Source organism: Macaca thibetana, chromosome 11, assembly GCF_024542745.1.
Source record: "Macaca thibetana thibetana isolate TM-01 chromosome 11, ASM2454274v1, whole genome shotgun sequence".
Taxonomy (NCBI): domain Eukaryota; kingdom Metazoa; phylum Chordata; class Mammalia; order Primates; family Cercopithecidae; genus Macaca; species Macaca thibetana.
Genome location: NC_065588.1, coordinates 109,104,440 through 109,122,511, shown reverse-complemented (window position 1 = coordinate 109,122,511; position 18,072 = coordinate 109,104,440). Strand labels below are relative to the sequence as shown.

The 18,072-nt window shown below is 45.9% G+C and overlaps 1 protein-coding gene across 1 annotated transcript in view; it reads right to left on the bottom strand.

Moving 5' to 3' along the window:
• Nucleotides 1–1,487: 1,487 nt before the first annotated feature.
• RPH3A (rabphilin 3A) overlaps nucleotides 1,488–18,072 on the bottom strand; it is a 114,217-nt gene continuing 97,632 nt past the window's right edge. The window contains 6 exon segments of the mRNA XM_050749963.1: nucleotides 1,488–3,620; nucleotides 4,397–4,493; nucleotides 7,961–8,042; nucleotides 11,950–12,104; nucleotides 12,890–12,946; nucleotides 15,045–15,171. Coding sequence (XP_050605920.1) covers nucleotides 3,490–3,620; nucleotides 4,397–4,493; nucleotides 7,961–8,042; nucleotides 11,950–12,104; nucleotides 12,890–12,946; nucleotides 15,045–15,171 — 649 coding nt within the window. The 3' untranslated portion in view covers nucleotides 1,488–3,489.

Genomic DNA, 18,072 nt, shown 5'->3' with positions numbered 1-18,072 from the left:
TTTTTTTCTTTTTCGAGGCGGCATCTCACTCTGTCGCCCAGGCTGGAGTGCAGTGGTATGATCTCAGCTCACTGCAACCTCCACCTGCCGGGTTCAAGTGATTCTCCTGTCTCAGCCTCCGAGTACCTGGGACTATAGGTGCCTGCCACCACACCCGGCTAATTTTTGTATTTTTAGTAGAGATGGGGTTTCACCATGTTGGCCAGACTGGTCTTGAACTCTTGACCTCAGGTGATCCACCCACCTCGGCCTCCCAAAGTGCTGGGATTACAGGCATGAGCTGCTGTTCCCAGCCAGGAAATAGTTTCAACTATACACCTTGTCCTCAGGGTTTAGCAGAATCTGTGGGGAGGTATGGGGAGCATGCGTAGTTTGAAAAGAAATCTCCCAAGTGAGACTAACATGCCAGCTTCTGCTTTTGAGGGCGCAACAAGGAAATGGTCTCACGGAAAAGAGAAATATCTGTGGGATCGAATTGACAGCTCCTTCTTGAAGTAACCAACATTACTGATAAATTGCTTAAGCACTTTGGGGATGGATTATAGTGTGATTAAGAATTCGAGAGGCCGGGTGTGGTGGCTCACACCTGTAATCCCAGAACTTTGGGTAGCCAAGGCAGGTGGATCACCTGAGGTCAGGAGTTTGAGACCAGCCTGGCCAACATGGCGAAACCCTGTCTGTACTAAAAATACAAAAATTATCCAGGTGTGGCGGCAGGCACCTGTAATCCCAGCTACTCAGGAGGCTGAGGCGGGAGAATTGCTTGAATCCAGGAGGTGGAGGTTGCAGTGAGCCAAGATTGCACCACTGCACTCCAGGCTGGGCGACAGAGGGAGACTCAGTCAAAAAATAAAAAAAAAGATTTTTTTCTGGAAAGTTATTTACTGATTCAGTTCACCTTCAGGACTATTGAGAGTCTCCAATGAGAGACTCATTGTAGGTAGGAAGGTGCTAGAATGCAAGGGAGGCATTTGATGGTCCATGCTCATCAATCAGTGTGTTAAGGACACTGGACTCTAGGAGTCCAACAACCGAACTCCTTTCCTGGCATTGCCTTTGTGAAACATTGGACATGGCATTTTCTTCTCTGGACCTTGGTTTCTTCATCTGTCTAAAAAGCGAGTTGATTGAATTAGGTTGTGGCTGAATTTTATGTTCTCTTTTAGCTTTGGCAATTTCTGATTCTGCAACCACCTGGGACTTTTTCCAGGTCTTGTAGCAGCAGGAGGAGGATGAGGATGTTGACTTCCTGTTCATTGGGCACCAGCAACAAGTATTCTTCTAAAAGGGTTTGGAGTCAGCCAAGTTACCTTAGGCCCACCTGCCCAAGATAAAATCCACCAGAAAGCAAACTCCTCGTGGGCAGAGAACACATCTGTCCCCAGTGGCTGGAACATTAAACACTAACTATCAGAATAGCTTATGTCCTGGTGGGGAGGAAGACTTTGCAGAAACCAGAAAGGAAAAATGCAGACCACTTGTTTTCCTGGATGTTCCTACTTTATTTCTGGCTACATCATCACAAAGAAAGATGCTGGGTGGTTGTGCATGCACCGGAGGACATGTGTGTATTCTAGGCAGGGAGGTGGTTACATTTGTTAGGAAGAGTGCGCCCCCAGACTAGGGCACTATGAGCTAGCTGCATGCTGATTCCAGCGCCTACACCAGCATCAGGCTTGGGCGACACAGCCAGCATGCTGTCTCCTAAGGGGAAACGGGAAGGGAGGTGGGCTGAGAGTAGGTGCCACCAGGGACTAATGGGGAAGGATAGGGTCAAAAGGAAAGGTGGTGGCCAGGAAGCTGTTGGCCACTTTGGGGAAGGTGAAGAGCTCGATGTTTAGAAAATGGTTATTCAAGGCAAGAAATGAGTCCTCCCATGAATTGTGCAGGGAGCTGAGGGTGGAGGGCGTTGAAAAGTTAAGAGATGTGAGTTGGGGGAAAGTGAGAGTTTCAGTGTCTGTCTGATGCTTCTGTAGAGAATGTCAGGGGTTTGGGATGACTGGGGGTGCTTTTCATGAGGGAAGACCTCATTGAAATTGGGAAAATCAAACCTTTCTCTCAGGGCACTGAAGATGCCTGACCTCAACCTCAAGTGTGTAATGTTTGCCCACACTCTCCATTGTTCCATAACCATGATGTTATTTGATTCTCCCAGGAAGCTTAGTAAAGAGAGTGCGGGAGACAGACAGACAGACAAAGAGAGACAGAGAGACTGGGGGGGGGGCGTTCTGAGTGAAAGACGGGACGCAAGAGAGTCAATGAAACAGAGTCAAAGGGCACTGGGGAGGAGGGTAGCCTCATTTACCTAAGAGCAGAGAAAGGAGAAAGGCTGGAGGCTTTGGATGAGGCTCCCTCAGACCCATAGCCCTGGGGTCTTCTAAATGCCTCCTGTGCCCACCCAGGGAGCCCATGGAGAGCCCCTCTATGGGGCATCTACACAGCTCAAGGGATGCTGCCACGCACCCAGGGCAGTGCCAGCCACTGGCCCGAGCCCTGGGAATGTCTGGCTCTGCCAACAGGAGAAGTGGGTCACTTAAGAAGTGTGGGCCCAAGTGAAATCTCAGATTTGGGCCAGTTTCTCAGTTTCCTGGTCAGGCTGGTGAGAGGAAGGAGGTGAGGCTGGGTTAACATACACTTTTTTGCTATTGTTTTTGCGGTGTTACTGCTTTAGAGAGAGAGAAAGGCAAAGGGGAGAAAGGCAGGGAGAGAAAGGAGAAGGGAGAGGCTGAGAAAGAGAGAATCTACTATGACGAAAGGGAGAGAAGAGGGAGGAGGAGAAAAGGTGACAGAGGAAGGGATTTTTGTTGTCGTTTGTTTTTGTTTTGCTTGGAAGCACACAGGTGACATTCAGAAAGAGGAGAGCGTCCAAGCCCCTTGGTGAATTCTGTGCATTTGCATCTTGGTGCACTTGGAGCAGGGAGGGTGTGTTCCTGAACACAGCAGTCTGTTTTCCTGGCAATCAAGGTGTGCATCTCAGGGGGCAGTGGGAGCCTGGAGCCTCTATTTCTGCCCCAATGCTTGTCCTCACAGCATTGTCCGGGTCTGCTGACAACTGAGAGTACACAGAGACACGACACAGGGAATGAAAGGGAGGGTGTGTGTGTGTGTGTGTGTGTGCGTGTGTGTGTGTGTGTGTTCAAGGCTAGAAGGGTCTACAAACAGTCCTAAATGACGAAGAACCTTTGTAATTTACCCAAACTGAGAGGTTATTAAATGATCAACCTCTTTGTAAACATCTCCCCAACCCCATCCCCATTGCTCCGTCCCAGGGACCAGAGAGGGGCTATATTCAGAGCCCACAGCCCAGCATCAGGGAGGAGGGAGTCTTTGGCAGCAGTGCCCAACATGATGGGGGCTCAAAGGCAGGCTCAGGGAGATCAGCAGGGTATGGGGGGAGGTAGGCATAGAGAAGAGAGATCAGGGTGCGGTGGGCAGCTGGGGCAGGCTGGGGGGGACCCGGGACATGGAGTTGGGGACCTGGGCACTAGCCTAATCACTTGACACATGGTTCTCATTCTGTAGCTGGTGCCAGCGCTCTATCTTCTTGTCTTTATTTTTCAGACACTCGTACCAGTGTTTTAAGCGCTCTCCCTTAGCAGAGATCCCCAGCTGGCAGCCTCCTGGAGGATAAATGGGAAGATAGGAGCAGGTGGTCAGAATAGAGGTCATTCTAGACCCAAATGTGTAGTTGGGGGAAAAACTGCACCAAGCAGTGACCCCCAGCAACTTGGGATCCATACTCTACAGAGAGTTGTTGTTATAACATTGTTGTTGTTGTTGTTGTTACTACTGGCCTTCTCTGCCTCAGGAACCTGCAATGGCTCCCTACTGTCCCACCAAGTCATAATTTCACTGTCTATTTTTAAAGACTTTTTACAAATCACCCTTCTACTCACTGAAACTTATCTCCCACTGCATCTGGGAACTCATTGTCTATTTCCAAAGAGTTTCATCATCCTGCTCAATCCTGTCTTTACCCCTTAGCTGAGGCTCTGTCCCTTGCCTGGAGTCCCCACCCCCCTGCTTCATCTTTAATTGATTTTCTTCCTCATGATTCAGAGAGGAACTAAAAAATTAAAAATTTTATCCTGGACATGCAAATAAATTAAGAATTCTTTTGCACCCTCCTTTCTGCAGAGAACGCACATCTCTCCTGTGGTTTAATTACCCCACTGGATGTGATCTGTTCAACAAATAATCAAGTTTTGTAAGCCCTTTCATGTAAAGACATCCCCAACTTGGACCAAAGTCAGGACCATGGGTCTCAAATTAGCATTTGAACAATGTGGTTGCCAAAAGAAAAGCAGTGACCTCAACTCTCTGTAGCCCTGGATAAGGCCCTCCTGTTCTTGGGAGGACAGAAGACAGCGTTTTCTCTGGAGTTAGGAACACTCACCGATGTAATCATTGGACTTGCCGATGTCATAGTCCCAGACCGAGATGTCCAGTGACTTCTTTGCCAGGTCACTGTGTTTGATGTCATAGAAAAACTCCTGGATACAACAGAGGAAGACATGTGAGTACGAGCCCTCTGAACCCACAGCATTGGGCGGTAAGAGGCGGGGTCCTGGAGGTCATGGGCCAAGGAGAGGAGCTTGAGCTGGCATTCTGGGAGCAAGGAGGTCTTCCTGCTCTGATCCTCTGCCCAGGTCCAGTGATTCCCTTCCAACAAACACTCTATGTAACAAAGCACTGTCATCCTCTTTTCAGTGAATTCTCTGCTTGACATTGGGAAGGCTGGTGAAGTTTTTCTAATGGAGCTCAAGTTTCCTTGTAAGTAAATGGCCATGAACTCAGTCCTTCCCCTCTCGTAGCTTCTGAAGGGGCATCCCCTTTTTTATTGCTTAGGGATTAAAAGTAGTTGAAGTGGCCAGGCACAGTGGCTCACACCTATAATCCCAGCACTTTGGGAGGCCGAGGTGGCAGATCATTTGAGGTCAGGAGTTCGAGATCAGCCTGACCAACATGGTGAAACCCCATCTCTACCAAAAATATGAAAATTAGCCAGGCATGATGGTGGACACCTGTAATTGCAGCTATTTGGGAAGCTGAGGCAGGAGAATCACTTGAACCAGGGAGGTGGAGCTTGCAGTGAGCTGAGATCATGCCACTGCACTCCAGCCTGGGCCACGGAGCAAGACTCTGTCTCAAAAATAAATAAATAAATAAATAAATAAATAAATAAATAAATAAATAAAGTTGAAGTGGACTGAGTATATCAGTTCCCAGACAATCTGATTTTTTAAAAATATCTTTTCTGCCGGCCGGGTGCGGTGGCTCACGCCTGTAATCCCAGCACTTTGGAAGGCCAAGACGGGCGGATTACGAGGTCAGATTGAGACCACCCTGGCTAACGTAGTGAAACCCCGTCTCTACCAAAAATACAAAAAATTAGCTGGGCATGGTGGCGGGTGCCTGTAGTCCCAGCTACTCGGGAGGCTGAGGCAGGAGAATGGCGTGAACCTGGGAGGCGGAGCTTGCAGTGAGCAGAGATAGCGCCACTGCACTTCAGCCTGGGCGACAAACAAGACTCCATCTCAAAAAAAAAAAAAATAGCTTTTCTGCCTAATTACAAAATTCATTTATGTTCATTGCTAAAACAAAGAAGAACCTCCCCCCACCAATTCCCTGTAACCCAACTACCCAAGAATAACCACTGTCAACATTCGCCCACATGTGTTCACAGTGATGTATAAATTTTTTGTTAATTAAGTAATGCTGAACATACAGTATTGTCACTTCCTTTTTCATTTACAACTTTGGGCAAAAACCAACTTAGCATATTCTCAAATATTTTTCAAATATTTTTCTACATCATTGTTTCAAATGGCTCCATTTAATGGCTATGTAGCTATGTGGCTGTGTGGCTGTGTGGCTGTGTGGCTCTGTGGTTCTGTGACTATGTGGCTCTGTGGCTGTGTGGCTGTGTTTTACAAAGCTCAAACTTATGGCTGTGTGGCTGTGTGGCCATGTGGCCATAACCTAAGCCCTAACAGTTGGGTATTTAAGTTATTTCCAATTTTTCACTATCATCAAAAATACCATAAAAGTCACCCTTGTAGCAGCTGGGTGTGGTGGCTCATGCGTATAATCCCAGCACTTTGAGAGGCCAAGGCTGGGTAGATCTCTTGAGGCCAGGAGTTCGAGACCAGCCTGGCAAACATAATGAAATCCAGTCTTTACTAAAAATTCAAAAAATTAGCCAGCTGTGTGGTGCACACTTGTAATCCCAGCTACTTGGGAGTCTGAGGCAGGAGAATTGTTTGAGCCCAGAAGGTGGAGGTTGCAGTGAGCTGAGATCGCACCACTGCACTCCAACCTGGGTGACAGAGCGAGATCCTGTCTCAAAAAAAAAAAAAAAAAAAAAAAAATCACCCTTGTAGCTATGTCATCGCATAGGTTTTTTAAAAAAGTAACCCTTGTAGCTAAATCATTATGTGTGTCCATGATGACTTACTTAGAATAGATTCTGAGAAGTGAACGTTTGAGTTTGTAACATTTTAAGATGGAGAATAGTGTCTATACTGTGATACCATTTGTGTACAATAAGAAAGCTGGTTACACATATACTTACTTTGTATATGTATATACATTTCAGAAATTGATAATATATTTGCTTCATAAGAAACGAAGTAGGTGCCAACAAGGCTGGGGTAGGAGGGGGACTTTCATATGTGATTAAAATCAATATTAGCCAGCTCTGCCCCAACATCAGATCTCAGGAGCAGGGCAGAGAAAGGAGATTCAGTGGGTAGAACAGCTCCCAGGGCTGCTCCAGGCAGGCATGGAGCATGAACATGGACTCATTCCTGCTCTGGGCATGGAGCGAGGCTCAGGGATGTGACTCTGGGCTCAGAGCTGGTGTCTCATGGCACTTTGAGACACTTGTCATGGCACTTCTTTGTCTTTATTTAGGTCTAGATCAGAACCATACATGTGGTTTAGATTAGAACTCATTTACTCTTCCACTCTTTCCTCCATTCAACCCTTCATTAATTTCACAGATATTTCTGGATCCCTACTGTCTGACAGGCTTGTCCACAGAAAAGTTAAATCCAGATTTCAACTGGATTTGGAAACTAGAGGGATGCACAGTGTCTGGAAACATAGAGGAAGCACATCTACAGGAGGTAATTCTTATGCTGAGTCCTGAAGGATGAGTAGGAGTTTTTCAGAGAGGAAGAGAGGGAGAGGACAGTCCAGGAAAAGGGAGCAGCAGGTGTGAAGAGACCTGCATGGAGGTGAGTGTCACTTGAGGAGGGGGTGTATAGATAAGGCACGGATGGAGGTGAGTTTGAAAGGGCTTGATTGTCATGCTAAGAAATTCTAGAGCCATTGTTGAGTTATTGAAGCAAGGGGGTGACAAATTCAGATTTGTGTTTTACAAAGCTCAAACTTATGTGGCGGAGGAGCCAAGCACACAGAAATGAGTCAGGAGTCTACTGCAATCGTCCAGGCCTGAAATGTCAGGGTCTGAGGCAAGACAGCAGCAGTGAGAAGGGAGAGGAAGGAGCACATTCAATGGGTGTCCAAGCAGTGGTTTCAACAGGACTTGATGCACTGGACAGACACGAGGAGTGAAGGACAGGGCATTGTCAACGGGGTGGATGGTAAAGAGCATCACTGTACTGGTTTACTCCCCCGAATTTCAGTATTAGAGACTACTTGAATTGGTGAAGACGTTGGAGACGAGTTAGTTCAATCTCTTCACAAACACTGCTTCCTTCCTATGACATTCCTAATCTGTGGGCTTTTGTCTTAGGCTTGATTTCTTCCAGTGACAAGGAACTCATTCCTGCTTCTTTAGATAATTCAATCTGATCTATCACAGAAAGTGTTTTTTTTTTTTTTTTTTTTTTTTTTTTTTTTTAATGTGACTTACAACCTTCTAGTAGGAATCTGTGCCTCTCTAACACACAGCAAGTATCCCTGAGCATGATAAAGAATGGGGCAGCCTTACCTCATTGAATTCAGGATTCAAGGTTTTCTTTTTAATTTGAGTCTTGTGTTTGGCCTTCTTTCCCATGTCCGGTTTCAGCCAGCTGGGAGGAGACACAAATGCTATTATGGATGACGTTTAATGAATAAGAACAGCCTCTTGACCCCAAAGGCCCCTTCTTTATCAGGATGAATTGATGAATAAATCAGAAAGGGATCAACACTGATATGACCAATGTGCATTAGAGCATCTGCTTGGTACCTGGCACTTGACTGAACACCTTAGGCATATTTAATCTCCACATGCCCCTAGGTGGTAGAACTATAACCACTCAGTTTACAGACACAGAAAATGAGATCCAGAGAGGCTGAAGTGTGCCCTAGCTCACACAGCTGGGATTGAATCCGGATGTTACATCTAGAGTCTGCGTTCTTAGCATGCTCACTTTCTCCCCATAAATCGAATTGATGGTCATGCTGGTGGTGCCTGGCATTTTACCATCTATCCCACCTTTGGCTGCCCCCAATTCCTACAGAGATGCTGGGTATTGTATGCACAGAAAGGGGAAGATGCAAATCTAATTATTGTCACTCCACTTTCAAAACTATGTACTGGATTCCTTTTGAACTCAGGGGGAGAGTTCAAAATCCTTCACGTGGCCTTAAGACCTTGCGTGTTGGGTTTCTGCTCCATCCCAGCCTAACCTTATGTCATCTTCCTCACCCCACTCCTTACTTCTCCTTTCCACCCAAGGGCCTTTGAGCAAACTGTTTCTTCTGCCTACAGGGCTCTTTTCCAGTAAGGCCCAATGTCTAGCACATAGTAGGTATTCAATCAATATATTCTGGGTGAGGCTGGGTATGATGGCTTGTGCCTGTAATCTCTGCACTTTAGGAGGCCAAAGTGGGAAGATCACCTGAGCCCAGGAGTTCCAGACCAGCCTGGGCAACATAGTGAGAGCCTGTCTCTATAAAAAATAACAAAAATTATCTGGGCACAGTGCTGTATGCCTGCAGTCCCAGGTTCTCAGAAGGCTGAGATGGAAGGATCTCTTGAGCCCCAGAGTTTGAGGCTGCAGTGAGCTATGATCACACCACTGCACTATAGCCTGGGTGGTAGAGTGAGACCTTGTCTCTTAAAAAAAAGAGAGAGAGAGAAAAAAACACAAACCAAACCAAACAAAATATTTCCTGGGTGAGTAAACACAATGGGCTAAACACTCCTAAGGGTTAAGACATTTGGATTCTGATTCAGGTTGTCACCAACGAGCAGCTTTAAACGTGAGCATAATTTTACTGTGCCTCTGTTTCTTGACCTGTAAAGAGGGCGAACATCTCATTCTCATCTACAGAAGTGGTTTTGAGGATTTTTTTTTTTTTTGAGATGGAGTCTCACTCTGTCACCCAGGCTGGAGTGCAGTGGCGTGATCTCGGCTCACTGCAAGCTCCATCTCCCAGGTTCACGCCATTCTCCTGCCTCAGCCTCCCGAGTACTGCTGGGACTACAGGCGCCTGCCACCACGCCCGGCTAATTTTTTGTATTTTTAGTAGAGACGGGGTTTCACCGTGTTAGCCAGGATGGTCTCGATCTCCTGACCTCGTGATCCGCCCGCCTCAGCCTCCCAAAGGGCTGGGATTACAGGCGTGAGCCACCGCACCCGGCCGAGGATAATTTTTAAGAAGAGACAAAAATGAGGAATTAAAAGTTACCAAAGAGCTAAGCAAAAATAATGGGAAGTTCTGCTTTTAAAAAATCTTTATTAGATCAGAAACTACTTAGTGGTCTCCCATTTCTTCTCCCATAACTGCACCCAGCAGGTCAGCTGCTTCACTGGTGACCACGGCAATTCCACTTCTTCTAGAAGGATTGGGTGGGTGGGGAGGGGGTGGTAGAGAGAATTATTTAAGAAAACCGATCTGCACATGGCTGACTGCTAATGCAGTGCTGGACAGCACCCCTCAAGCTCATTTCCTCTCTTGGGCCATATGAAGAAATAAAATCAAATTACTCTTAGAAACCAAACTTGTCCCTGACATGTGTGTTCTTTGTTAACTAGACCTTCATTCAAAGGAAATCTGAAAGACAGCCCACATGAATCTGTTCTTTGGCCATGGACTAAAGGGAAGTATTGCTTTCTGCTATCAGAGGCAGTGGAGGTGGGGGGAGTGTCTCCCAACTGGACAGAATATTAGTAAATACTATTTGCCATGACAGTGATGGTCATGCCAGGACAGTGATGGTGGTTTTTTATAACCATAATGGCAGGTATTTATTGAGCATATACTGTGTACCAGACCCCTTGAAAATCTACCTCTCAGCTTGCATTCTCCAATTGCAGGGGGTAAAATTGACAAACAAGCTACTGGGCTCTGCATTCATGATGTTCTTGCTGAAGCCACGCTTCCCACAAGCTATTCTTAGCCAATAACTGACCCTGGCAGGGACACTAGGCAGTCCCATTTCTGGGAAATGCAGGACTCCTCTGATGGGTGACTGTGCTCAAGGATTCTACATCACCTTGGATGAAACAGTGCAGCTTCCTTGGAGCTACACTGTAGCCTAAGATTGTTTCTACCACACTTCCTTCCTTCTCTGCTCCACAGGGATCACACCTGCAGCAAGATCTGTGGTCTCTATGGCTCCCCTCTGGATTCCTCCTTATCTCCTCTACAGGCATTTCCCCAACAAATCTCTTGTACAGCTTATCTTCTCTTGGTGTTTCCTTCTTGGAGGACCTGAACTAATACACAGTATTACTCCGTCCATTTTGCAGATGAGGACATTGAGGCCTAGAGATGTTAAGCCATGAGCCCCAGGTCACATGGTTAAAGCATACTGGAGACTCCATGCTCCACGGAGATCCATATCCACAGAAACATACATGTTGCTGCCCCAAGGCCAGCAGAATTCTACTGAGGTGCTAAACATTTCTGTACCAGGCTCAATTCTGGTTGCTTCCTTTGTGCTATCTCATTTGAGCCCTGAGCCCACTCTTGGAGATAAGTGGAACTCTTGTCTCTGTTTTACCAATGAAGAAACTGAGTGAGAAGCTAAGTAATTTGCTTAGAGTCCACAGCCAGCAACTGGCAGAGATGAGTTGGGCCTGATGTCGGACACAGCGGTGGCTCTGAGATTGCACTTGGCAGACTTCCAGCTACAGGAAGCGTAACTGACCAAGACCCTGGGTGCAGTCCTTGGAAGTCCATGACATATTTGTGCCAACGCCATGCTCCCAGTCAATGACTGGGCCTGGCAGGGATGCTAAAGTCGGGCCACTCCTATGAGACACAGGACATGTCTGATGGCCAGTTTTGGCTTGAGGACTCCCTGGTGGCCTTACTGAACTTGTATCTGGAATACTTCTCTCCAACTTCCCTACCTATTCCCCTCATCAGGTCAGACTTGCATTGTAGTCTAACATCTCTCCCTTTCTCCCCTGACTCCCCCCAGTCTTCCTGGAATGAGCATTTCCCCTGATAAGCCCCTTGTCTGCTTAATCCTATTTTGGCATCTTCTTCTCAGAGGATCTGGACTAACACAGATAACAGAGTCTTTTTATTCTCCGTGATTGAGATTACTGGAATAGACCCCAGATCGAAGGCATTTTTTTTTTTTTTCTGAGCATTTCCAGAATGAAACTGGAAAACGCCAGATGGCCTCTTTGGGGGTGGACATCTGAGTAGTGTGAGGGGTGTGCGGCCAACTCCTGGGAGCTACAAATGGGGCTACGACAGCTAATCAGCATCGTTGTAGAGCCATCAGCAGGCCCTCGAGAGGACAGAGTCACAAAACTTTGCATGTGGGCAAGTGACACACCAGTTTGACTGCCTGAGACTCCAGACCCACACACTTGCCAGTTCTAGGCATTTGTTTCACTGTGACCTTGGGCAGGTTCCTTGCCCTCTTTGGGTCTCAATGTACAACAATCCTGGGGAAACTCTCTGGTTCTCCTCTTCCAAGGATCCAGGACTCCTTCGGGGCCCACCCGTAGCCCCAAGGCATTGACTTACAGCTTGACAAATGGGTCTGAGTAGCCATTAGCGTCCATGGCAGCCAGGTGCACACAGCGTATGATACCCACAATGAGGCCTCCCTGCTGGGTGCTGTACATGAGAGAGACCAGGATCTTGCCACGCTCCTCGATGTCACCAACACGCTCCACCTGCTGCATTGGGGGAAAAGACAGTGTGGGCCTTGGAGGGGAGGGGCCAGGCAATGTGAATGGCGAGCATTAGGAAAGAACCTATGAAGGGCAGGCGGAGCTCCACCAGCTCTAGGGAGCCAGCACCAAGGACAGCAGATGGCCTAGCCTCCAAGGAGGAGCCAAAGGTGAAAGTCGGGGACCAGTCTCAGGCACATGGGGACCAATGGCTTCACTTTGACTTAGACATGGATGAACTCTGACTGTGAGCACAGATTAAACTTGCTCCTGGTCACTGATTGGCTTTGGCTCTAACCCAGGACTGACCCTTGACCCTGGCCCCAGACACATTCTTGCCTCTGATCTCAGACTCCCTTAACGCAACCAGTCTTCTTAAAGGGCAGTCCCTGGAGTCATATGAGGGACCCAGGCAGACAGCATGAAGGCTTAGTTCGGTTTCTACCAGGCACACAGCTCAAAGAATGCACCCACTCCAAGAAAGGAGTGGGCCATTGCTCTAGTCAGTAGAATTGTCTACAGAGCATCTGACAACAAGGCCAAAAACCTGGTGGGTATTCTAGGTATGAGAGAAAGGGGTTGCCCCCTCCTCAGAGGCTTAGGTGTGGAGAGGATGTCCCTTGTCTCATGCTCAAACAACTTGGGCAAAGGGTCTCTCTCAAAGCAAATCAACTCCAGGGTGGTTGCAAGAGAATGGGTGAGGAAGGGGCCAGGGAGGGAGAGAAGAGGAAGATGCTAGCCCAGCCCAGCACAGACCCTGACTGTGGCTTCAACTCCTGCTCAGTGCTCACCTCCTCCTCATAAAGGGCCATGCCTCGGGCTGACCCGGTGGTCCCAGCACGTTTCATCTGAAAAGAAGAAAACAAATAAAAGATAACATTGTCTATAGAGCTCATTTTCTTGCACAAGAAGGACCAGAAACCCCTCACACTTCCATTAGCATCCAGAGCCATGGAAGTGGGTTCTTAAGCTACTGTGGCCCTCCTGTGTTCTCCCTTTTGGCTGAAATTTATAAAACACAGTCATATGGCAAGCTATGTGAATGTATAACAACCTATGATATAGGTTCTGTTACAATTCCAATTTTACAAATGAGGATCCTGAGGGTCCAAGTAGTTAAGCCCCTTATGCAAGGTTACACAGCCAGTAAGTATCAGAGCTCCCCACACACAAACAGAAAAGATTTCATTTTCTCTGGTTGAAGTGGCTCAGGGGTCTTGGGGTCTGACCCACCATGTGGTTTTCCCCTTCATGGCCCCTGGGGCCCTTTTGCTGAACTCTAAGGTTCTGGGAAACAGAGTTAGAAAACCATTGGTTAAATCCAACCTCCCCACTTTGAAGAGGAGGAAACCTGAGGTCCAGAGGGGAGGAGCCCTCAGTGGGATATAATGGGGGAAGATGGTGGTGCAAGCGTTAAGGTTTAATGTCAAAGAGCAAAAGAAGATGATCAGTAGTGTTTTGCGGATGCTGCAGCCCTCTGGCTGTCCTGCACCTTCATGTTTCTAGGGCTAGCTGCGTCCACCATAGCAAGACGGGCAAACCCAAAGGCTGATGACCCAGGCAAGGGCCTGGCCATTGTCCTGGTCAACTGGACTCATGGAGTTGGAGAAAGAAGAGAATCCTTAAGACCCAGCTGTCACCAGGCAAAAGCCCAGAAGAAATGCCTCGCTCCTAGGGATGTCTTTAAGGATTTATTTTGAGCCTGGAATTCAGTAGAAATCCTTCCTTGCAATTTTCCTTGTTGAGTATTGTTCCTTTGCCTGAGTTATAAAACTATGGCATGGCATGCAGATACTCCATCCTCAGGCTGGCCATCTGGTGAGAAGATGCTGCAGGATTTCCCCTCCTGCACCCCATAGCTTCCCTGTGGAGAGCAGGCAGGCTGCTCAGAGAGACCAGGGGTGCTGGTGTTGTAGGATAGCGGGGCTCTGGCCAGTGCCCAGAGACTTTGGAGACTTGCTACCCTCTCCGGGCCCAAGTTGGCCCACACTTAAGGCAAGGCAGCCTGAATTATGTCTAAAAATATAGATTGTTTAGTCCTACCCTACTCCACTAAAACAGAATCCCCATGGGGGACCCCCACAAATCTTAGTTTGTAAAGCTCTGGTTTTAAAATCCCCCGGTTAATTCTGAGGTGCAAACCCATTGCAGAACCTCATTTTGATCCCTGTTATTTTCCTCAAAGAGCAAGAATTACATCTGACAACAATGACAATTCTAATACTTCATATGTATGGTCACATTCAATCCTTAAAAGATCCTATGAGGTTAGCACCACAGTATCCCATTTTACAGATGAGACATCTGAGGCCCAGAGAAATTAAATAATTTGCCTCAGGTTACACCCTAAGTGGCAGAGCCAGAATTCACACCCGAGAGTCTGGCTGCAGAGCCCATACTCTTAAACTCTAGGCTATGCTGCCTCCTATTTATCTACATGGTGCTTTCTGACTTCATGACTGAGAGGTGGGTAAGGCAGCATTATTTCCTACACTAACAACTGTTAATTTATGAGTGCTTACTATGCACTAAGTTCTAGTTCAATTATGTTATTTTTTAAAACACAACCCTCCCAAGAGGCAGGTACTGTTATAACACCCACATTACAGACAAGAACACCGAGTCCCCTGGCCAAGGCCATAGAGCAGCAAGTGGCAGAGCTGGCTCTGAACCCAGGAATCCCACACTGCCCCTATCATGTTGTCCATCCAGTTTGGCCAAGAAAAACTCATGTTCAAAGTGATGCTGACACAGGGTTTGTGAAAGGCAGAGAGAGAATGCAGCCTGAGGTTGTGAGCTGGAATCTTGACTCTCCTCCGCAGACCTGCTGCAGTGCCTCTGCTACCCAATACCCTGTGGATCTATTTCCCCCAATTCAGACCCAGAGGAAGGCAGCTCCTCCAGTCTCCCCTCCTCCCATCAGATCCTCAGGGTAAAGTCACTCACAGGAATCACTCGCTCCAGGCAGATGTTGAAATTCTTCCTCTGGTTGGGCTTCAGTTTCTTGAGGGAGAATCTGGTCTCACCAATAAATTCATTGTGGCCAAATTTGTCCTCATCACAGACAGAGATCCTGCCACCAACACAAGGGGTAGAGAGAGAAACAGGAACAAATATTGAGATCCTGCTGTGTGCCAAGAGCTGCAGCTGATGCTGGGAAGGAATGTGTGATGTACATGGAAAAATATGATTTCCTATTTATTTATTACTGGGCCAAGTACCTTTAATTTCTTCTTTATTGCAGTATAACTGACATGCAGTAAAGCACATAAATTTAGTTTACAGCTTGATGAATTCTTGCATATGCATATACCCATGTAATTCCCACACAGGTCAAGATATAAAACATTCCAGAGACTGAAAGACCCTCAGGATCCTTTCTAGTCACTGCCTTTCTCAAAGATAGCCACTCTCTTGCCTCTGGCCACATGAAGTCATTTGTCTGGTTTTTGACCTTCATATAAATGGAATGATATAATATAGACTCTCTTATGTTGGCTTCTCTTGCTCAAGATAATGTCTGTAAGATGCATCCATGCACAGTATAACTTATCTTTTTTATCACTGCATAGTATTCCACTGTGTAAATATACCATAATAATTCTGCTGTTGATACAGGTTGTTTCTAGTTTTGAGTTATTATGAATAATGCTGCTATGGAATATTTATGTTCATGTCTTTTGGTATATACATGTACATATTTCTATTGAGTATTTTCCCAGGAGTAGGGTTGCTGGCCATGGACTAGGCATAAGTTTAGCTTCAGTAGAAACTTCAAAACAGTTTTCCAAGGCGGTTCCACCAATTATGTCCCTACCAGCAGTTTATAGAGGGTCTGGTCACTCTTTATTCCCTTTGACTTCAATTATGTTAGTCTCTAATTTTAGCCTCTCTGGATAGGTCATAGTATGTCACTGTAGTTTTAATTTACATTTCCCTGATGACTAAAAAGTTGAGCCCCTTTTCATATACTTTATGGCCATTTGAGCATCCTCTTTTGCAAAGCCAGGCTAGGAACTTTTCTCATTTAATTTTTCCTCTTTCAAAATAACTGCATTTACCATTTAGAGAAGATACTGGGGTCCAGAAAGATTAAATAACTTTTCCCTAATAAGAGGTGGAACCAGGGTTTGAATCCAGGTCTCCCTGAGTCCTATAGTAATATATTGTCTTTTGTTATCTACCTTACACAGCATTGAGTAATAGTGGCACAAAATGGGCAGGTCATAAGAAATGTCCCTTAGGACAAGAGTCTCCAACTCCCAGGCCACAGACCAGTACCAGTCTGTGGCCTGTTAGAAACCCGGCTGCAAAGGAGGAGGTGAGCAGAGGTGGGCAAGCACTACCGCTTCAGCTCCGCCTCCTGTCAGATCAGTGGCAGCACTAGATTCTTATAGAAGCATAAACCCTATTGTGAACTGCACATGTGAGGGATCTAGTTTGCATGCTCCTTATGAGAATCTAATGCTGGATGATCCAAGGTGGAACAGTTTCATCCTGTAACCTTCCTTCTCCCTACCCCAGTCCATGGAAAAACTGTCTTCCACAAAACTGTTCCCTGGTGCCGGAAAGATTGGGAACTGCTGCCATAGGAGATGAAAAGGACCAGTCATGGCATGATAATTTACCCTGACATATACTAAGAGAGGAAAGGACTTATTGTCCTCCAGTGGCATGGGAGGCATTCTTGGGGGACAGGAAGGGACTGTGAAGGTACCACGCTCCTTGACCACCAACATTAGTTGAACAAATGTTCAAAGTCCTGGAGGGCCCGAACACCCTCGTAGCCGAGTCCTGCACTGTGTAACACTGGAGAAGAAACTCGTCTCTACTGAACTGGTTGGGGTGTAAACAATATCATCCTTCTTCAGGGCAATGCATCTCCAAAGACATAAGAGAATAATCACTGCTTTTGACCCTGTCACACCACTTATAGGAATTTACCTCAAATATATAATAAGGCAAGTACAAAAATATTTAACTACAATGGTCCAAAAAACAGTTAGAAAGAATAAATGAGATCTAGTATTTGATAGCACAACTGGGTGACTATAGTCAATAATTTAATTGTACATTTAAAAATAGTGAAAAGAATATAATTCAATTGTTCATAACACAGGGATAAATGCTTGAGGTGATTAAAAAACCCATTTATTTTAACCCATTTAAAAAACTCATGATGCGATTATTACACATTATATGCCTGTATCAAATTATCCTATATACCTCGTGAATATTAATATATACGCCTACTATGTACCTACAAAAAAATTAGAAATATATTTAACTACAAAGATGTTTGTCACAATATTGTTTGTAACTATGAAGAAAGCAGAAATAACAAATACTGTACAATGGAGGAACTGCTTAAGAAAATTATGAAATAACCATCAAATGTAATAGTGTACATTAGAGAAAGTGTTGTACTTAGTCATTAGGGAAATTTGAAACCACAACGTAACACCAGTGCACACCTACCAGAAAGGCCAAAATGAAAAAGTGTTGATGAGGCTGTGAAGCAACTGGAACTGCCATGCATGGCTGAAGGGAGTGCACACTGGCACAGCCACTATGGAAAACTGGAAGTTTCTACTAAAGCTGGACATACACATATCTTATGGCTCAATCATTACACTTCTAGGTATATATGCAACGGAAATGAGTGCACCTGTGTACCTAGAAACAGCTACTAGAATGTTCCTAGCAGCACTATTTGTAATAGCCCCAAACTAAAAACCACCCAAATATATCAACAGTAAACTGGATAAATAAAACTGCGTTATATTCATGCAATAAAATACTAAATAGCAACAAGAACGATCTACAACTACACACAACTTAGATGAATACACAGGTAGAATGTTAAATGAAAGAATATAGATACAAAAGAGTAACACAATACAATTTCATTTATATAAAGTACAAAAGCAGACAAAATTAACTTGTTCTGTTAGATGTTAGGATACTGAATACC